At 37.1% G+C, this 22,850-nt stretch overlaps 3 protein-coding genes and 1 pseudogene across 3 annotated transcripts; 2 read left to right on the top strand and 2 right to left on the bottom strand.

Annotated features, from left to right (window-relative positions):
• The first annotated feature begins 769 nt into the window (after window positions 1-769).
• On the top strand, window positions 770-4,649 carry LOC148915975 (uncharacterized). The gene is made up of 5 exons (XM_089053779.1): window positions 770-1,429; window positions 1,628-1,777; window positions 2,112-2,189; window positions 3,069-3,589; window positions 3,798-4,649. Exons 1-5 carry the CDS (start codon window positions 796-798, stop codon window positions 4,476-4,478), a joined length of 2,064 nt encoding a protein of 687 aa, XP_088909905.1. The 5' UTR covers window positions 770-795; the 3' UTR covers window positions 4,479-4,649.
• Window positions 4,650-8,454: 3,805 nt separating this feature from the next.
• LOC148915974 (uncharacterized) lies at window positions 8,455-11,011 on the top strand. The gene is made up of 5 exons (XM_089055028.1): window positions 8,455-9,095; window positions 9,309-9,458; window positions 9,798-9,875; window positions 10,249-10,760; window positions 10,919-11,011. The coding sequence occupies exons 1-5, from the start codon at window positions 8,477-8,479 to the stop codon at window positions 11,009-11,011; spliced, it is 1,452 nt and encodes a 483-aa protein (XP_088911154.1). The 5' UTR covers window positions 8,455-8,476.
• A 2,013-nt stretch (window positions 11,012-13,024) lies between these two features.
• Window positions 13,025-22,691, bottom strand: LOC148915972 (tubby-like F-box protein 8; annotated as a pseudogene).
• LOC148915973 (uncharacterized) lies at window positions 18,746-19,931 on the bottom strand. Its single transcript, XM_089053823.1, has 2 exons — window positions 19,121-19,931; window positions 18,746-19,010 (listed from the first exon to the last, which is right to left on the bottom strand). The coding sequence occupies exons 1-2, from the start codon at window positions 19,845-19,847 to the stop codon at window positions 18,976-18,978; spliced, it is 762 nt and encodes a 253-aa protein (XP_088909949.1). The 5' UTR covers window positions 19,848-19,931; the 3' UTR covers window positions 18,746-18,975.
• Window positions 22,692-22,850: the final 159 nt, after the last annotated feature.

Here is a 22,850-nt window from a genome sequence, read left to right as displayed (position 1 = left end):
TTACTTTTGCTTATACTTAAGCCGTACCAAACGATTCATGCGTTGTTGGCTGGTCTTAAATAAAGATAATATCTCATTAATTAAGATATTTATCCCAATTAATTAATTGGCCAAATAAACTGATTCAATTAATTAATTTGAGAGATAATCTTATTTTCCACATGGCGTGCCCTGATTGGAGACGAAAATATATGCTCCCACATGGCAGATGACAGGGTTGCCATTCGAGATGACATAACTTGTGTGCAATATATATATATATATAGTGGTATTAATAAGCTAGTATCCGTAACATTATTGTTCTGTAATAGAGAAGCTCCCTTTTATCTATATTTATACCTAAGTCGTACCAAAACGTGAAACCTGTGTTATTGGCTGATCCATATAACAAGTTTAATTTATTTGATGATTCTTTTAACTTGTTATTCCATTTTCGCTTTATTACTTTTGCTTATACTTATGTCGTACCAAACGATTCATGCTTATACTTTTGCTTAATTTATTCGATGCTTTTTTGATTTGTTATTCTACTTTTACTTTATTTCTTTTTCTTTTTTAAATTTTACAACTACGGGCTGGTATACGTGTTACTTTGTTACTTTGTTCTTTTTTTTTTCCAGAACGATGGAATTTACTTTGTTAATTTATTAAGCAACGTATGTGATGCTAAAGAAAAGAAAAAAAGCCAGGTGATATTGGGGATATCAAATATTACTCGCCATATATAGAGTAGTGGAGAGCGCGCGGTTATATAAAGAAAGCAACGAATTGAGTCGAAAAATAATATAGCTAGAGATGGAGGAGATGGAGGAGATGGAGGAGGATGTTTTTATAGGAAAGGCACTGCGTCAGAGCGAAAAGCCATATAAATGGGCCATGTACGGCGAATGGGAACCCCTAAAAGAATTCTACAAGAAGAAGCCAGATGAAGTACTTGGCCAATTGACAACGAACATCGACACTGTACTACATGTCGTAGCTGTTGCCGGACGCAACGACGTGCTCCGGTGTTTGATTGAACTAATAAAAGACCCTGCGGACTTAGTCTGTGCGTTGACAATCAGGAACAGCCATGGCAATACCATTCTGCATGAGGTGGCTGCGTCTGGAAATCTGGACGCAGCAAGGCTCTTGATTTGCAAGGATAACAAAGTCAAGGAAAACGATCATAGCTATGAAAGTATGCTAGAGATTCAGAACAACTTAGGAGAGACCCCACTCTACAGGGCTGCTGCTTTCGGTCACGCAAACTTGGTCAAATATTTGGCTTCCCAAGTGAAGCTGCAGCCGCAGCAGCAGGATATAGAGCAGCAGGATATAGAGCAGCAGGATATAGAGAAGCAGCAGGAGGAGGCTATGGAGTACCACTTCATCAGAAACCATGATAACATATCCATTCTTCAGATCGCAGTCATTAGCCAACATTTTGGTCTCTCTCTCTCTCTCCTCTTTGACATTTGCATTATTAGTTATATATGTTAGTTATCTATGAAATATTACTGTGAATTAAGATTAATTCTTGTCTGAATGTGTGGTTCAAATATATAATCTTGCCAAATAAATATTAATCTAATATTTTTTTATTTGACTTTATTATTATTACTAACACGGTTTTCCTTCAACGCAGAGACTGCTCTTTGGTTAGTAAAAGAGTACCCAAAGCTTGCGAATAGAAAGGAAAACAATGGACTCACATGTCTTCAATTGCTAGCCCAAATGCCACATGCCTTCGAAGCCAAATTTCGCATAAGCGTATGGAAGATGCTCATTTATAAATGTACCATATCTACGCTACTGCTACTACTAGAATTAGATATAAACTCACAAATTCAATTTAGAAACACCATCTATTATTTTTTGGGATCAACTTAGGCCCATTTTTCAGGTTTATATCAAAAAATTTATCATTGGCCATGCTAATGAGTCAGCCTATAGCCACATTTATAGATGGTAATTTTTCTTTTTCTTAAAAGATTACCTGGGCTACAGCGCATGCATGTTAGCCTTGCCATTGCTATTTCCACTCTCAGAATGAAGTGCAAGCCAAGCTTTATTTATGCAAGGCTTTCTGATGTGATAATGCTGATCTTTGTGCGCTCTTTATTGTTCAGGGATTTACCCTTCTACTGATGACTTGAAGAGCAGGATCAATCAGCCCTCCCAGTCTAGTTGTTCACAGAATATTACAAGTAACTAATCAAACTTTCGAAGTTATATATATAGAATGTCATCCTTGCATAAAATCTTTAAAACCACTTATTTTTTTAGAAAAAAAAAAAAAAAAAAAGTTATTTTTCCATAATATGAAATGTTGGTAAGCCATTATTAGTTAAGAAACATTTTCCTTAAACCTGGTGTGAGGTTAGATTTTAATTTTGCTCCTTTTGACTATAGCTATCATTATTTTTTTGTATTAGGGCTAGTTCTAGTTATGGTTCATTTTGACTTTTGCTGAAGGCTGTCACACCATAGGATAAGGCCTGGCTTTATAATAGTTATATATATATATATAGCGAGAGCTTCTATTGAGGGACACTCTTATAGGGCTCACTCCGCAATGTATTTCGCTAATCCAAACTGGCTATTTTTTAGATAATCATTCAAAGATCATCTCTACAAAAAATTACTTAAATCCGATATCATTTTACCACTCAATTCAGTTATTGAAATTTTAGTATTGTCTTGAAGCACTGTGTTCATTGATTTTGTAGAACACAATTGGATGTCGAAATGGTTTCCGATTTGTCTAATTTTTTGCAAGGATGATCTAATATACCTCCAAAGATGTTCATAAATTAGTATCGATATGTTTAGAATATAATAATAACGTAACTGCAAATATAAAGAGTTAGAGAACTAAAAATAAAATAGAACCAATCTAACAGCCAGGTTTTTAATTAGGCCTTACCCAAGAATGACAATCTAAGACTAATTTTGTATAATTGAAGGTTCATTTTCATGCATGTGGATGCATGCTCTTACAGCTTTATTACTTTTTTCCTTCTCTTCATAATATCTCTCATGAATATTAATATGGATGCATATATATAATGATCATAACTTACTAGGATGGCGACCAATCCGTGATATGTTCGATGAAATCAAAAATCAAAAATGTCTATCGACACTCACTCGTTTGCTGGCGGAGAAGGACTATTCATGGGTGGTAAATATAGCAACCGAAGTCAACACATTTACTCTGGTATGTTCAAAAAAATCAAATGATCCTCCACAGATGGAAGAAAAAACCTCTGAATCTACCCTTAAGCATACCCCATTGCTTATAGCAACATGCATGGGAATATCAAAAATTGTGAAAAAGATATTGGACTCTCACCCTCAAGCGGTGGAGGCGCACGATCCTGTAACTCAACAAAACATTTTTCACATGGCCATTAAGCATCGCCGGCTGGCCATCTTTAACATGCTGAAAAAGAGCAAATCGATAAGGTCAAGGTTGGCTTACTGGATTGATACAGATGGGAACACCATATTGCACCACGCTGCATATGTGAGTTCTAACCCCGTAGACGCTCAACGCTCAAGTGGTCCAGCATTTCAATTGCAAGAAGAATTGCGTTGGATGGCGGTGAGTGACTTTATATATACACGCCTAATTCCCTAATTTTTTAATAATATTTAATAATTATCTTCAAACATTGCAAACAGAAGTATATCACTGGACTGAGAGCTAGTTATAGTTATTTATTAAATATGAAATGAAACTAGTTATAAATCTATTGTTTACTTGATCAAAATGGTTCATCATCCTCAATAATTTTTTCATTTGTGGCCAGCGTGTGGAAAAGATAATGCCAAGTCATTACGCCATGCACCAGAACAAGCAGGGCCTGACAGCGCAGAAGCTCTTCGAGAATGAGCATGAAAATGATCTTAAATCGGCAAAAACATGGATAAAAGAGACAGCTCAATCGTGCTCGACCGTGGCAGCTTTGGTGGCCACCGTGGCCTATGCAGCTGCCTTTACGGCTCCCGGGGGTAATGATAACTACGGGGTTCCTGTTCTCAGGCATTCTACTTTCTTTGTCATATTCGCCGTTTCGGATATTATCTCGCTCATCTTCTCATTGACTTCTTTGTGCACGTTTCTCTCTATCCTGACGTCCCCGTTTGAGTACGAAAACTTTCACCGTTCTCTTCCCTTCAGGCTGCATTTAGGATTCGCCCTTCTCTTCTTCTCGTTGGTAGCCACCATGCTCACCTTCACTGCTGCTGTTGTGCTCTTGATTCATCATCAAAAGATGTGGACAACGTCCCTCATTTATGTGGTTGCCCTTCTTCCTGTCTCTGTGTTTGGGCTCTCGCAGTTTCCTTTGTATGACGGATTTCGCCAATGTGTGAAATACATTTTAAAGGAAATGAAGCCGATTATATCTTCAATTAGGGAGACTATAAATCAACTTCCACTTCCCATTAAAAGGAAAAAGGAAGCTGATAGAGTATCTGGTAATGAGTGATGATTTGTGAGCTCTATGTTGTAGCTCAAAATGTCAGAATAAGGATGTTGCTATAGCTCTCAATTAATAAGGTTCCCGCTTCTTCTTTTGTGTGTTTGTGTGTTTTTTTTTCCCCTCCTTTTATGTGTGTTCCAGAAGAAGTTACATCTTCGAAATAAAGCTTATGCAAAACCACATGTATCATGCTTTTTTATGTGATTTTACCTTTATTTGTATCATGCTTTTTTATGTAATTTTTCCTTCTTTTTTTTTTTTTTTTTTTGTTTATGGTTCGTCACTCTCCCTGCTCCGAATTAAAGTTTAGATATGATTTCCATTAATTTGATTATTCCAAAAAATATTTATTAAACCCTTAATAACTTACATAATGTGCATATAGCATAGGAATAAAAGAGGTCTATCTTCTCAGAAAATCAACTCCTACATCATTTCCACAACAAAATTCTATATGTTGGAAAAATAAGGTTTAATTGCTATATTGTTACTACTATAAAATAATAAATGTACCATCTACTCTACTGTTACTATTAAAATTAGATATAAACTCACAAATTCAATTTAGGAACTACCCATCTATTAGTTTTTAGGATCAATTTAGGCCCATTTTTCAGGTTTATATAAGAAAATTATCAATGGCCATGCCAATGAGTCAGTCTATAGCCCCATTTATAAATGATAATTTTTCTTTTTCTTAAAAGGATTACCTGGGCTACAGCCGCATGCATGTTAGCCTTGCCATTGCTATTTCCACTCTCAGAATGAAGTGCAATCCAAGCCTGATTTATGCAAGGCTTTCTGATGTGATAATGCTGATCTTTGTGCTCCCTTTATTGTTCAGGGATTTTCCCTTCTACTAATGACTTGGAGAGCAGGATCAATCAGCCTTCCCAGTCTAGTTGTTCACATAATATTACAAGTAAATAATCAAACTTTCAAAGTGGTGTGTGTTTTGTTTATGTGTCATGTATTTACAGAAATTATCCTATGCGGACGTTATTATAGTACGAACACCATGTATTTTGTACTATCCCTCGCTGCTTTCCTACTTGTTTACAATAACATCCACACAATAATAACGTGCGGACATTCGAATAAGAGAATAAGTATATATATATATATATATATATATATATATATATATGGGTCAGGATTGGGAGACATATTTTTGACACAAATTAGTACACACATTTTAAGCCATTAGATTTAGTCACATTCAATGTTTCAGATTGCATCCATTATAATAATTAATTGTGATTACCATAACAAATTTGACACTTAATGCTTTTACATTATCTCTCCTCTATCCTTCCTAAATTCTCGTGCCTTCCTTTTTCTATCTTCTGGCACTTCGTTTTTTCTCCTTCTAACCTTTTTTTCTTTCGGTCAAGCTCTTTCTAACTTTGTTTCTCTTTGCTGCTCATTCAAACTCCATTAGGAAAAGCATAAGCTCGCCTGATCTGCAATCCAGTAGTTCACATTGAATTTTCATTGACCTATATTCATTGGCTGGACTCTTAAAAGATGCTAAAAAGGATGCTCCTGGTACTACATGAACAAGAGGGGAAAACCCCAGAAAACAATCGGCAACTACATAAAAACATCTGTTTTTGGATTTGGCATTATTTAGACCAAAATTAACACATGTTAATTCCTACAGTTAAAAGACCAATCTCATGGTTAAACTGACTAAGGCCCAAACTGCCAAGAGTTTTCCCAGCATCTGCAAAAGCCCAATTAGTGATTAGCAAAAGCCCTTTGGACAGAAGTCGGTCGCAAGCATTGACCAGTGATTTTTACCACTTTGCAAACGCAAGCGAATGTGTCGTATAGCAGTGTAGCTCGAAAGTCCGAGTGTCGTATCCACAGAGAGCAGTGTAAATAAAATTATAGAGTTGAAAAGAAACAATTGTGATGTAGAAGTAGATTTAAGCAGGATTTGATTTAAAGAAAATTTAATTTATTAAAACACTAAGGCATTGGGGTTCCACTTTTAATATAAGCACGCAACTCTTATTAATTTGATCCATAAAACATTTTCCATTGTAGTTGTTCAAAATAATTAAAGCTCTTTTCAATTTCCTTTAGAAGTATTCTAAGCATAACTTGTACCATTGGCAACAAACTATCAAAAAATAATCTTCATTGAAATTTTATTTATCTTAGTAATTATCTCCTCTTTAAAAAGCATGAAAGTTTTTACTACACAATGAGAAAAACATGATTGAACCCATGAAATAGAAAATCAAGCATTCATCAATTAATTAATAAGGAAAACTACAAATTCCATTTGAACAAAACTACAAAATCACATTAGCCAACATTTTGGTCTCCGTGGCAGCTTGGTGGCCACCGTGACCTATGCAGCCGCCTATACGGCTCCTAGGGGTAATGATAACAACGGGATTCCTGTTCTCCGGCATTCTCCTTTCTTCATCACATTCGCCGTTTCGGACACTGTCTCACTCATCTGCTCATTGGCTTCTTTGGGCACGTTTCTCTATTCTAACGTCCTCGTTTGAGTACGAAAACTTTCACTGTTCTCTTCCCTCCAGGCTGCATTTAGGATTGACCCTTCTCTTCTTCTCGCTGGTAGCCACCATGTTCACCTTCACTGCTACTGTTGTGCTCTTGATTCATCATCAAAAGACGTGCTGGACAACGCCCATCATTCATGGGGTTGCCCTTGTTCCTGTCTCTATGTTTTTGCTCTCGCAGTTTCCCTTGTATGATGGATTTTGCAGGAGTTTGAAATACATTTCAAACGAAATGAAGCCGATTATATCTCAATTCGGCGTGTGTTCGGATTTTCCCAAAGTTTGAAAGTTAGAAATACTATATTCTAGGTTTGCTAGGGTAAGGTCTATTATTGAGTGATATGATTTGTGAGCTCTATGTTGTTGCTATAGCTCAAATGTAAACATCAATAAATCAAAAAAGGCATGTAATCTTATGTGGCGCAAAAGTCAAAAAAATGGGATTAATAACAACTTTTGCATGGATTGCACCCAACACCTCTCATTAGAATTGCACTTATGCCAAATTTTCTATAATAAGAATAACCTATACCTTAACACAAGTCTAAATGTGTATAAATATGAAAGGAATGGAAGCATATCACAAAAACAAGATCCGCAGACTGACGTTGGGTATTGAAGCACAAGGTAGGTGTAGATTAGTGGTTCATGCATGGAAAAGTATCAGATATCGAAAATAATAGATGAAAATTTTGAAGAAAAAAAAAATTCACGGTAAACAAATGGTAAAAGTACAACTATTTTTCTGGCATGGGTTCAACAATTGGATCTAAACTTGCTGGGTCATCTCTTCTACTGTTTTTCTTGGTGATTTTCTTTTCTTTTTCCAAACAAAATAAGCAATTAAGAAAAAGATGATGTGGCAGATGACAGGGTTGCCATGAGAGATGACATAATTTGCGTGCAATATATATTGGTATTAAGAAGTTGGTGTCCGTAACATTATTGTTCTGTACGTAATAGAGAAGCTCCTTCTATCTATATTTATGCCTAAGTCGTACCATAACGTGAAACCTGTGTTATTGGCTGATCCATATAACAAGTTTAATTTATTTGATGCTTCTTTTAACTTGTTATTCCACTTTCGCTTTATTACTTTTGCTTATACTTAGGTCGTACCAAAACGTGAAACCTGTGTTATTGGCTGATCCATATAACAAAGTTTAATTTATTTGATGCTTTTTTAATTTGTTATATTCTACTTTTGCTTTATTACTTTTTATTTTTTTAATTTTACAACTATGGAAGTTACTTTGTTACTTAATTTTATTTTTTTATTTTTTCCAGAACGGTGGAAGTTACTTTGTTACTTGATTAAGCAAGGTATGTGATGCTCAAGAAAAGAAAAAAATAAAGAAAAAAAAGCAAGGTGATATTGGGGTACTCGCCATATATAGAGTAGTGGAGAGCGCGCGGTTATATAAAGAAAGCAACGAATTGAGTCGAAAAATAATATAGCTAGAGATGGAGGAGATGGAGGAGATGGAGGAGGATGTTTTTATAGGAAAGGCACTGCGTCAGAGCGAAAAGCCATATAAATGGGCCATGTACGGCGAATGGGAACCCCTAAAAGAATTCTACAAGAAGAAGCCAGATGAAGTAGTCCGCCAATTGTCAACGAACAACGACACTGTACTACATGTCGTAGCCGTTGCCGGACACAACGACGTGCTTCAGTTTTTGATTGATCTAATAAAAGAGCCTAATAAGTTATTGTGTGCATTTACAACCGGGAACAGCTATGGCAATACCATTCTGCATGAGATGGCTGCGTCTGGAAATCTGGAGGCCACAGTGATCTTGATGAGCGAGGAGAACAAAGTCAAGGAAAAGTATCGTAGCTATAAAAGTATGCTAGAGATTCAGAACAGCTTAGGAGAGACCCCACTCTACAGGGCTGCTGCTTTCGGTCACACAAACTTGGTCAAATATTTGGCTTCCCAAGTGAAGCTGCAGCCGCAGCAGCAGGATATAGAGCAGCAGGATATAGAGAAGCAGCAGGAGGAGGCTATGGAGTACCACTTCAACAGAAACCATGATAACTTATCCATTCTTCAGATCGCAGTCATTAGCCAACATTTTGGTCTCTCTCTCTCTCTCTCTCTCTCTCTCTCTCTCGCCTCTGACAATTGCATTATTAGTTATATATGTTAGTTATCTATGAAATATAGCTGTGAATTAAGATTAATTCTTGTCTGAATGTGTGGTTCGAATATATAATCTTGCCAAATAAACATTAGTCTAATATTTTTTTATTTGACTTTATTATTACTAACACAGTTTTCTTTCAATGCAGAGACTGCTCTTTGGTTACTAAAAGAGTACCCAAATCTTGCGAATAGAAAGGAAAGCAATGGACTCACAAGTCTTCAATTGCTAGCCCAAATGCCATATGCCTTCGAAGCCAAATTTTGCAAAAACATATGGAAGATGCTCATTTATAAATGTACTATCTACGCTACTGCTACTACTAGAATTAGATATAAACTCACAAATTCAATTTAGGAACAACCATCTATTATTTTTTAGGATCAACTTAGGCCCATTTTTCAGGTTTATATAAAAAAAATTTATCAGTGGCCATGCCAATTAGTCAGCCTATTATAGCCCCATTTATAGATGGTAATTTTTCTTTTTCTTAAAAGGATTACCTGGGCTACAGCCGCATGCATGTTAGCCTTGCCATTGCTATTTCCACTCTCAGAATGAAGTGCAAGCCAAGCTTTATTTATGCAAGGCTTTCTGATGTGATAATGCTGATCTTTGTGCGCTCTTTATTGTTTAGGGATTTACCCTTCTACTGATGACTTGAAGAGCAGGATCAATCAGCCCTCCCAGTCTAGTTGTTCACAGAATATCACAAGTAACTAATCAAACTTTCAAAGTTATATATATCCTTGCATAAAATCTTTAAAACAACTTATTTTGTTAGAAAAAAAGAATAAGTTGTATATGAAATGTTGGTAAGCCATTATTAGTTAAGAAACATTTTCCTTAAACCTGGTGTGAGGTTAGATTTTAATTTTGCTCCTTTTGACTATGGCTGTCATTATATTTTTGTATTAGGGCTAGTTCTAGTCACACCATGTAGTTCTAATGACAATCTAAGACTAATTTTGTACAATTGAAGGTTCATTTTCATGCTCTTACAGCTTTATTACTTTTTTCCTTCTCTTCATAATATCTCTCATGAATATTAATATGGATGCATATATATAATGATCATAACTTACTAGGATGGCGACCAATCCGTGATATGTTCGATGAAATCAAAAATCAAAAATGTCTGTCGTCACTCACTCGTTTGCTGGTGGAGGAGGACTATTCATGGGCGGTAAATATAACAACCGATATCAACACATTTACTCTGGTATGTCCAAACAAATCAGATGATCCTCCACAACAAACCTCTGAATCTACCCTTAAGCAGACCCCTTTGCATATAGCAACACGCATGGGAATATCAAAAATTGTGAAAAAAATGTTGGAGTCTCACCCTCAAGCGGTGGAAGTGTTGGATCCTATAACTCGACAAAACATTTTGCACATGGCCATTAAGTATCGCCGGCTGGCCATCTTTAACATACTAAAAAAGAGCAAATCAATAACGTCAAGGTTGGCTTACAGGATTGATACTGATGGGAACACCATATTGCACCACGCTGCATATGTGAGTTCTTACCCTGTAGACGCTCAAGGCTCAATTGGTCCTGCATTTCAATTGCAAGAAGAATTGCGTTGGATGGCGGTGAGTGACTTTATATATACACGCCTAATTCCCTAATTTTTTTATAATTATCTTCAAACATACAAACAGAAGTATATGAAATGAAACTAGTTATAAATCTATTGTTTACTTGATCAAAATTGTTCATCATCCTCAATAATTTTTCCATTTGTGGCCAGCGTGTGAAAAAGATAATCCCAAGTCATTACGCCATGCACCAGAACAATCAGGGCCTGACAGCAGAAGCTGTTCGAGAAGGAGCATGCAAATGATCTTAAATTGGCAAAAGGATGGATAAAGAGACAGCCCATCGTGCTCGATTGTGGCGCTTTGGTGGCCACCGTGGCCTATGCAGCTGCCTTTACGGCTCCCGGGGTAATGATAACTACGGGATTCCTGTTCTCCGGCATTCTACTTTCTTTGTCACATTCGCCGTTTCGGACATTATCTCGCTCATCTTCTCATTGACTTCTTTGTGCACGTTTCTCTCTATCCTGACGTCCCCGATTGAGTACAAAAACTTTCACCATTCTCTTCCCTTCAGGCTGCATTTAGGATTCGCCCTTCTCTTCTTCTCGTTGGTATCCACCATGCTCACCTTCACTGCTGCTGTTGTGCTCTTGATTCATCATCAAAAGATGTGGACAACGTCCCTCATTTATGTGGTTGCCCTTCTTCCTGTCTCTGTGTTTGGGCTCTCGCAATTTCCTTTGTATGAAGGATTTCGCCAATGTGTGAAATACATTTCAAAGGAAATGAAGCCGATTATATCTTCAATTCGGGGTGTGTTTGGATTTTCCCAAAGTTTGAAGGCTAGAGATACTATATTCTAGGTCTACTAGGGTTAGGTCTATTATTGAGTGATATGATTTGTGAGCTCTATGCTGTTGCTATAGCTCAAAAGGTCAGTCAGAATAAGAGTGTGCTGCTATACCTCTTCTTCTTCCTTTGTGTGTGACAGTGTGAGTGTTTTTTGTTTTTCCTCCTTTTATGTATGTTTCAGAAGAAGTCAACATCTTCGAAATAAACTTGTGTGTATCATGTTTTTTATGATATTTGTAATGATCTGGGTTTAAAAATATTCTCTTTCTTTTTTTATGGTTCATCACTCATTTGTTGAACTAAAGTAGAGGATGATTTTTTGGACTGGATACTCCCAGCTCCCTTTTCAATTAGCTTCAAATTAAACTTTAGATATGATTTCCATTTATTTGACCAATATGATTATTTCGAATAACATTTATCAAACCCTTTAATATCGAATAATTAACTTACATAATGCATAGGCCCTACCTTCTTTTTTATCCTTTTTTTTTCATTTAGCACCAATAACCTCCATTGTAACAAGACACGTTATGTGCATAGCATTGGAGAAAAGAGCTTTATCTTCTTAGAAAATCAAAACATCCATATGATTTCCAGTCTTCGCAACCTTGTCCATTCTCTCTATGGGCCTTTGAGTGAAGGGATCGCCATCGATGTAATGAATATAATAGTCAAGTTTGTCGGCAAGGGGCTTGTAACTCAAGTGATTAAAAGCAATTACCCATGTACTCGAGGTCATGTGTTCAAATCTCCCCTCCCCAATATCACTTGTATCATATCAAGTCCGCTACACTGCGGATGCTTTTTTTTTTTTTTTTGTCAGAATGAGGGGTGAGTATGATTATGGTTGGGGCTCACCATTAATAAAGAAATCTGAAGCAGAATGTGTGTTTATGTTTTTTTTTTCACTTATGGAAATTCAAGCTCCACGTAGAGCTTCATCTTCCTGGTGCTTCCAATTGGAACCCCTTCGGGATGGTTTTGGAGCCCTATTCAAAGGAAATGAAAAAAAGAGAGAATGAAAATTAAAATAAATTTGAAGAAACTTTGACACTGAAATATAAAGAAATTGATTTTGTGTGTAATAATTCACAAATGGATTGTACTTTCATATTTATGGAGTTTGGGGTGAAATTTGGGATTGAATTTGGATCGTCAAATTCTTTTTACCATTAAAACCATCACAATTAAATATCTGACGTTCGTTTGAAGTTAACCGTTGGATCTCAATGGTTTGTTTATCTAGACCCCACGCGCCTCAGGTGCACGGATAGGAAACAGCGGCACGCCACAATTGATCCATCCGGTTCCAAAAACCAACAAACAAACAAAAATTGCTCTTCCGCCCTTTGCTTCGTGGATCCCAACTTTTTGAGCCCAATCCTAGCTTGATTAATGCTACCAAGTCTAGACTGTTATTTTCAAAGCGTATAATAAAACAAAAGTCTTAACAAAAGATAGAGAATTGGGAAAATAGAAAGAAAAAAGAAAAACAATTGAAAAAATAACATAGGAAGAGAGGCCCTCGTCCGATGTGCACTTTTCTTGTTCCGCACATGCAGTCTGGCGTGAGTTGTAACAGTGACATCATACAACAACCACAATCTATATGAAAGGCCTAGAAAGAATTACCAACTGCACTTTCTATTTCTTGCCATAATTTCTCTCCTCTATTCACATGCTAATTTGGTGTCAAAGCTGCCCAAGCAGATAGCAAAGGCCTGAAATGCAGACAAAGGATACCGGTAATCCATGGTACACATATCCTTGCCAACTTTACCAAACTGAAGGATGATCTTGTCATGGTCAGATTTGTTAACTTAATAGGTTTAAATGCTCAAAACACATAACATACCTTGATCAGACATGGTGATAATTACTGCAGCAAGGAACTGGATTTCCAAACTGGAATTCTGCAGGTTCTTGGCTGGTTCGTTCTTGAACAGATTCGCAGTATCGCAGTAGGGTAGTTTCTCTATGCTATCCGGCTCTTGAATCTCTTCTTGATGGGGTAGAATAATATGAGAGTGATTTGCCGTTAGCATAGGGACCTCCCTTTTATAGGCATAGTTTAAGAATCCTCCTCATCATGGATTACTTAAACTCCCTTAGCCAAAAGGATTAGGTATCTCAATCCATTTAATATAGGAAATCTTAAGCACTTGTATTTATCTGAAAAGTCATATATATCAAGCCTTAAAATAAATTGATCCATGTAATCCTAATTGACATTGGACTAGTTATCCTTAAGTGATTAGGAGACCATCTTTAGAGTTTGTATTAGAATGCAAATCTTACATTCTCCCACTTGGTCAAATAATCACTAAAGAACAATGTCAATTACTGTAAGGCCTATGTGGAATACAGTTCGATTTTGTTTCCTCATCAAGCAACTTGTCAACAGTGAAAATGATAATGAGTTATCAAGACTGAGCAAAGAAACTTCCTTGAAGTCTTTACAACTACAATTATCAAATCCAATGTCACATAGGGCTACCATCAAGATTGAAATCATAGAACAATCACAGCTAACCAAATGACATAACTGCTATGATCATTCTCGTAGTCCAACTTATAGGATTGTTCAAGATCCTTTCTTTTACTCTAGGTAAAAGACATCACTGTTATGAATGCAATACTTTAACAATTAACCTTAAGCTAGCACCATTCACTGTTAATTACATTCAACCAACAAAACAGTTTATGCAAAACAAATTGTTCAAACAAAGTAAGCAAAACAATACTAAAATCAATACTTTCAACTCTTTAAATGCGTTTTTGAAAGGCTAAACGACCTCGGATGGCCAAAAACCATCATATGTCACAGCATAACTGTGTGTTTGATTCATGGCTTCATTCCCTTTTCGAAAAGGTATCATGCATCTCAATCAGAGCTCGGACAATAAAACTGCAAATTCCCGTTACATCCATTCGCTCCCACTATTTTTATGCATCAAAACTGGATAGCAGTCCCATACTAGTTACATGCCTCTTGAAAACATTATTTGGTAGCCCTTTATTGAATGGATCTGCTAGATTAGACTCTGTATTAATATGATCCATGGCAATGATTCCTTCACTGATCTTTTCTATCACTGATAAGAACTTTAGCGATAGAGGCTTCCCTCTGATTGACCTTTTGTTCCCTTTTGCAAACAATATAGCTGAGTTATTATCATTCCAAATCTGAATAGGCTTCTCAATTGTTCCCAAAACTTTCAGGCTAGTTAGAAAATTCTTCAGCCAAATAGCCTGACATATTGCTTCATAACAAGCTATGAACTCTGCCTTGTAACAACCCGGTCCTTAATTACTATTTAATTATTAATCTATTCCAGTAAAAGACCACTATACCCCTAGAATATTTTAATAATATAAAAGTTGACTTTTTAACCTAGAAGGAATTTTGAGATTTCAGTTATACCGTTGAGTAGAGCGCGACGAAAGGAGTTCGTAGACGTGCAGTACACTCGATTCTAAGTTGTATTGAGGGAGATACGATCAAAATACGTTCAGGGGCAAAATGGTAATTTGCCAGGTTAGATGTTTTAAAACTGATCTCTCTCTCTCTCTCTCTCTCCTCTGCGACCCAGCCCCTCCTCCCCCGCTTTCTCTCCTCCACCGTGGCTTCGCCACCAAGACCGCTAACACCACGGCCGGTCACAGACCGGTCAGCTAGGACCGCCATCACCCCATCGGTTCCGCAGCATCCCAGCCCCGGCAGCAGCCCGCCACCGAAAACAACCGGTTTTTGACAGAACTTTCAAGCTCTCGTTCTCCATCGTCCGGCCACCAAATCGGACGAGTGAGGTATGGTTTTCTAGCTATTTTCCATGCTCTAGCTGCTGGTTGGGTAGGATTTCAGAGATTTCAAGCGTAGATCGTTTGATTTTTAAGTTAGGTTTCAGCAGACTTTTGGGTCACTGTTCCGGCCACTTCTGGCCAGTTTTTAGGGTAGGTCCAAGAACAAAAGTGGATCCAAATAGGGTGTTATACCTAGGGTAGGAGTCTTGAGCCGTGATTTAGAGTTTTTTCAGCGGAGTGTTATCGCTTTAGGCACCACGCGCTGCCGGCGCGGCAATAAGGTGAGGACCAGAGTCAGCCCTAGAATAATCTCCTAGTCCCCATGAGCGCGTAGGATTTCACGGATCTTAATTCATATAACGTTTGAACCTCGAATGGACCTCGCCTAGTGGGTGATTCCCGGGTTCAGAGGTTTGAACATTGGATCGTAATCATGTTCCAAAGATGTTGATCTAGGTAATTTCAGGATCGTATAGCAATTGACGGATCGTAAAACGGAGTCCCGGATACTCCAAAAATGTCAGTCATAGAGTAAGGTTTATAGTAAAACAAACCATTCTGTGTCGTAAACAGAGGAAAAAACTACGTGTGGCTTGATCCTCTGTAAGGGTACGTAGGCACCCTACGCTTATTAGGCGCAGCCACGAGTTAGGGCCTGTGGTTTATGTTATCGTTGGGCATTTTGGTCATTTACGACCCACGATTACTGTGTCATTTTAATGTGTTTCACCCGATTCCAAAGTGGAAATTGGGTCAGGTCGTTTCATGCCTGCATAGTTGAGGTAGTCACAATAGGCTGCTTAACACTTTTCCAAGAAATTGCAGCTCCTCCAAATAGAAAAACAAAACCTGAAATAGACTTTAAGTCATCTACGCACCCTGCAAAATCAACATCTGCATAGCCAACCAATTCTAAGCTCTCATTCCTTTTGTAAACTATCTTAAAATCCTTTGTCCTCTGCAAGTATCTCATGATTTTCTTCCCTGCTACCCAATGAGCCTGTCCTGGATTTGATTGAAACCTCCCTAACACACTTAAAGGAAAAGCTAGATCAAGCCTTGTGCAAACTTAAGCATACATAAGGCTGCCAACCAATGAAGCATAAGGCTTATCTGCCATCTCCAACTTCTCTTGATCTGTTTTTGGTGCTTGTTCATGATTGAACTTATCACCTTTGTTAATAAGCACATCACCCCCTACACACTCCATCATATTGAACCTTTTGAGTATTTTCTCAATGTACCCCTTTTGTGAGAGTCCTAATAAGCCTCTTTTCCTATCTCGGCTAATTTCTATTCCAAGAACATAAGATGTTTCTCCCAAATCAGTCATTTTAAAATGTTTAGATAGGAAGACCTTGACATCATGTAACAATGTGAGATTAGTGCTTGCTAGGAGAATGTCATCCACATAGAGTACAAGTAGAATATAGTGCCTCCCACTGATCTTGACATATATGCATGAATCTAGGACATTTTCTGTGAAATCATATGTCTTAATAACTTCATCAAATCTCATGTACCACTGTCTTGAAGCTTGTTTTAAACCATATAGCGATTTGTTCAATTTGCAGACCATGTTTTCCTGTCCCCTTTGAACAAAACCCTCAGGCTGCTGCATGTAAATTTCTTCCTTCAAATATCCATTTAGGAATGCAGTTTTGACGTCCATCTGGTAAAGATGCAGGTCAAAATGTGCAACCAACGCCATGATCACTCTGATTGAGTCTTTAGTGGATACTGGTGAGAAGGTTTCTGTATAATCAATGCCCTCTTGTTGTGTGTACCCTTTTGCAACCAGCCTAGCTTTGTACCTGTCTATTGCTCCTTTCGAGTCCCTTTTAGTCTTATAAACCCATTTTCAGCCTATAGGTTTACATCCTTGAGGTAAAACTTTTAATTCTCAAACATCATTCTTTCTCATTGACTCTAACTCAGATTTCATTGCAGCCAACCACCTTTCATTGTCTTCACCCATTATAGCTTGCTTGAAATTCTCAGGATCATCCTTCCCAAGTATGTCATGCTTAAATTCTTGTAGATATACATAGAAATCCGGCAATGCAGATCTCCTTGCTCTTTTTGACCTTCTCAACTCCATATCCTGCATATTTTGGTTTGTGCCTTGAACGTCAATATTATTTTGCACAGGTAGATTCAAAATTCCTGCTTGAGCTGTGTCTGGAATGTCATTATTGTCTTGCACAGGTGGATTCATAATTTCTGCTTCAACTCTGTCTTGTGCCTGATCCGTGTCTTCTTCCATATTGTCAAGGTTTTCATAGTTTGTCTCAACTGCAGGTATTATAACAATGCCTTTACTTGTCTCAGATCCAGCATTGTTATCAATCTCCATTGATTCTTCATCAAAATCCAAAACTCTATCTTCTATTTCATCAGATTCATTTTCCATGAAAACTACCCTTTGAGTTTCAACAAATCTTGTAGTGTTCTTTGGACAGTAGAACCTATACCCTTTGGATCCTTCAGGATAGCCGATAAAAAAACAACTCACAGTTCTTGAGTCTAGTTTTTTTTCCACAGGGTTGTAGAGCTTTGCCTCTGCTTTGCAACCCCAAACCTTTAAGTAGTTTAAGCTTGGTTTCCTTTTATTCCATATTTCGAAAGAGATTTTGTCAACGCTTTTTGTTGGAACTCTATTCAAGATATAGTTTGCAGTCTTCAAGGCTTCTCCCCACAGGAAAATACGGAGATTGGTACAGCACATCATGCTTCTTACCATGTCTTTTAAAGTCCTATTCCTTCTTTTAGAAACTCCATTCTGCTGAGGTCTACCTGGATTGGTATACTGAGCTATTATACCTTCTTCCTGGAGATATCTTGCAAAAGGACCTGGATTTCTTCCAGCTTCATCAAATTTTCCATAATATTCTCCACCTCGGTCTAACCTTACCACTTTAATCTTAAGCTCCAACTGTTTTTCCACCTCGGCTTTATAGATTTTGAACATATCTAAGGCTTCTGATTTTTCTTTTATTAAATAGATATGTCCATATCTCGAGTGATCCTCTGTGAAGGTGATAAAATACTTGTATCCTTCATGTGTTGGATTTGGAAAAGGACCACAAATATCAGTGTGAATTAATTCCAACAAATTTTCACTTCTTACTGCTCCTTTCTTCCTTAAGGTGGTTAGTTTTCCTTTTATGCATTCAACACAGTTTTCATCCAACTCATTAAAATCAAGTGGTGCTAACACAGATTCTTTGCGTAGGGTGTTCAATCTTTCTTTTGAAATATGCCCGAGTCTTATGTGCCAAATTTTTGCAAAAGTTTGATTCTTACGTTTTGTGCTTGTAATGTTCATAACCATTTGAGGAGCCTTGCAATTTAACTGAAACATATTGCCAACAAGAATTCCATTTCCAACTAACTCTTTATTATTGAAAATTGAAATACCAAATTCATCAAAACTCAAAGTGACCTTTGATTTTACAAGCCTAGCAACTGAAATAAGGTTCCTTGTCATAGAAGAACATATACTACATCTACCAAATCCAAAACAAAACCAGAATCTAATTGAATCCTAACTGCTCCAATGAACTCCACTTGTACTTTGACTCCATTTCCTACGAACACCTTCACCTCATCCTTGTTTGGCGGTCTCTTGGTTATGAACCCCTGCAAAGAATTAGCAACATGTATTGAAGCACCACTGTCTAACCACCAAGTATCAGTAGAAACATCAGTCAAATTTGATTCAAAACAGACCAAAACGTTTTCAATCTTACCTTCATTTTTGCGTTTGTTTTTCTGCTTTTCTAACCACCTCTGGTACCTTGTGCAATTCCTTTTCATGTGTCCAAATTTTCTGCAGAAATAGCATTTCAATCCAGTTGGCTTTCCCTCTTTCATCTTGGTATTTTCCTTATCCTTCTTTTCTGCAAAATTTCCCTTCTTTTCTTTGGATTGTTTGACACGATAATCTTGAACCATATTCATAGTCTTTTGACCCCTTTCCATGGTGATATTATTTTCTTCTTGAACACTTATTGTTATGAGATCGTTCAATGTCCAACTTTCCTTTTGAGCCACATAAGAACTCTTGAGAGTTTTGAATTCTTTTGGCAGTGAATTCAATGCAAAATGCACCATCATATCATCATCTATAGTCATGTTTAATCCCTTTAGCTTGTTCGCAATGTCTGTCATATTCATTATGTGAGCTCTTACACAACCTCGCCCATCATACTTCATCTCAGTCAATTTGTTCAGCAGGACACCTTTCTCTCCTTTCTCAGATTCTTTAAACTTCTGACCAATTGAAACAAGAAAATCTTTGGCACAATCTGATCTTGGAATACTTCCTCTTAAAGAAGGTGTCATGGTTTTCAGCATAATCAGTGTAGCCATCCTATTGGCTTTTTCCCATCTTTGGTATTTCCTTTTGACATCTACAGTTGCATCTGCAGCAGGTTCCTTAAGTGCATCCCATTTTAGAGCAATATCATAGTCCATTAGCCCTAGTGAGATTTCCAACTCTTCTTTCCACTTTAGATAGTTTGAACCAGTCAAGATTTCGATGGAGTTGTAGCTTGTAGTATTGACTGTAATTTAAAGAAAAACATAAATACAAATCCCCAATAACTTTAATTAAACATTATTTATTTGCATCTGTAGATCACAAATCAAACATGTTCCATGGTCCTAGAACAACAAATCTGTAGAAGCAGTCTTGAAACAACGAATGATTCCACATCTGTGGATGGAGAAACATTCATTGTTTGCTCATACAATCTATTTCTGTAATCCGTTCCATTATAATCAATCATTCTTGCACAATTCACATCTGTGGACAGAGATTTGTACAATAGAGATTGAATATAATGCAATCTTGATCAGGAACTTTGAATGAAGAATTTCCTGCATCCATTTAGTTGTTGTGGCTCACTTAATCGATTCAAGATTCTCTCCAAACTTTGATCAATCAGTCTTTCAAGCATGATTTAAGCAGAGAACTTTATGCTTAACTCATACCTTAGCAATTAAGATATGCAATCAAAACTTACATGCTTATAATGACAGTATAAAACATATTCTTTTAAAGCGAATTTTATCTTGTAATTAGGTTAAGAACATATAACCTAAGCTCTGATACCACATGTTAACTTAATATGTTTAAATGCTCAAAACACATAACATACCTTGATCAGACATGGTGATAATTACTGCAGCATGGAACTGGATTTCTTGCTCTGGAAGAAACTGGAAGTCTGTAGGTTCTTGGCTAGTTCGTTCTTGGACAGATTTGCAGTATCGCAGTAGGGTAGTTTCTCTATGCTATCCGGCTCTTGAATCTCTTCTTGATGGGGTAGAATAATATGAGAGTGATTTGCCGTTAGCATAGGGACCTCCCTTTTTTAGGCATAGTTTAAGAATCCTCCTCATCATGGATTACTTAAACTCCCTTAGCCAAAAGGATTAGGTATCTCAATCCATTTAATATAGGAAATCTTAAGCACTTGTATTTATCTGAAAAGTCATATATATCAAGCCTTAAAATAAATCGATCCATGTAATCCTAATTGACATTGGACTAGTTATCCTTAAGTGATTAGGAGACCATCTTTAGAGTTTGTATTAGAATGCAAATCTTACAAGTTTGGGTTGGCTGCGGTGGTTGCAAGGGTGTCGGTGCACCAAAGAATCGATCGTAGCTACTATCAACTGAAAGTTCTTGACAGAGGCAACTGTTACCCTTCCATGGAAGTTAAGGCACCAACACTGCAACTATTCATGCCATCTCGATGCCTTGTTCCGAAGAATCAATGGTCTCTCCTTTCCTTCATCTTCATAATGGGACCCAACTATATCAGAGAATCGAGCACCGCTAAACTCAGTTGAATTATCAATTGATTTTGAGAAGGATATGCTCCGAATGAGTCCTCAAGGGAGCGCTGAGAAGCTCAGGCTGGCGGGACAATGCCACCAGGCTCAAGGGATGCGGCAGGAATTGAGTGCATGTTGCAGTGCATCTGCGTGGCCCCCTAGTGCCAAGTACATTTAACTCATATGTCACCTGAGCGATGTTGTAGCTGCCAGTAGGAACCTTGGGAGAGACCTTTTTAGAGTAAAACCGACGGCTTTGGCCGGGTGGGTAAAGCTGAGCGCTGTTGTAGGGAGGCTGGGTATCATAAATAATGAATTTGGTGCCTAGAAAATTAGACCTGAAAATGATGCACGTTAAACCAAACCAGATAGAAACTGCTTCAGGCCCATCAATAACAAAAATGAAGGGAAAGTAATATCCTAATACAATTATTATTACTATTGCATGTCCGCAACTTGATTTGTTTAGCTGCATTTCCAATAGCATGAACTGCTAAAAGGTCAACAAACTTCGCTACTAATTAAGAATTAATAAATAAAACATGCCAACAATAAAATATTAGTTGTAATAAAAATATAAGAACCACCACTATACGAATGCATCCATGAGAACTCAGGCAGCAACAATTGCGGACACTGACATCATGCAAAGTGACAGACCAAAACACATCATAACGAAAGGACTGTCACCAGTTATTCAACCATGGTCATAATGCCTCATAAAGTCAGTATTTCATACATGTTCAAATTAAGGATATAGCAATGGAAGTTCCAATGCAGCCAAAGCAACTGAAATAGAGAGATAACACATAAAAGTACAATACTAACCCGCAATATCACCAATATCCTTGGAAGAAGAGAAGGGAATTGATATGTGTAAAAAAACAATTAATATGCATCTTAAAATTCTTTAAAATAATATCATTTGCAAAAGAAATACTTCTTGCAGGAGTGCTTCCTGCAAAACCAAGGCTAAGAATGTAAAGTCGCCATAACGAATCCCCATTACCCCATATTATTAATCCATGGCCAATGGACAGCAGATGCCAGTGGCCAATAGAAGATAATATTATATTCTTCATGTCATGATGAGATTTGGTTTTTAAATTCATTAAAACGCTCCCTTGTGGAGGTAAAACTGGCCCAAAATAAACTCCCAAAACTAAGATCAATGTTGGAACAGTTGGGGGTTGTACTTAATGAATGGAACTAAATTTCGGATATGTTATAGTCGATACCCATTGGAACAAGTTTCATGAAGAACTTTACCGCATCCGAGCACTGGAACATGGTGATCAATGGTTAAGAAGTTGACCTAAGAACATGAACAAAAACAAATTTTATATTCAAAAATGCACTTTTAGGTCCCATATATTCAGTAATGCACTTTGCATTGAAAAGTCTTATTTGCTATTTGAATAATTTTTGCTCTAACAGACTCTTCAATTCAATTAATGCAATATCATAATATATATATATGAAAACATGTGAATATGTCTATGTATTTTTTATATGAAAAGAAAAAATGCATGCTTTTAACATTTTCAATGTAGGTTTTGTTTTTCCAAGTAAAAATAAATGTTTGAAGAGCCGAAGTCAACTTACCAATTCTAAAGAGATAGAAAGAGGTTG

This window comes from Prunus mume, linkage group LG6, assembly GCF_029339155.1.
Source record: "Prunus mume cultivar Tortuosa linkage group LG6, ASM2933915v1, whole genome shotgun sequence".
NCBI classification, from domain to species: Eukaryota; Viridiplantae; Streptophyta; class Magnoliopsida; order Rosales; family Rosaceae; genus Prunus; species Prunus mume.
This window is presented reverse-complemented; position numbering and strand designations above follow the sequence as displayed.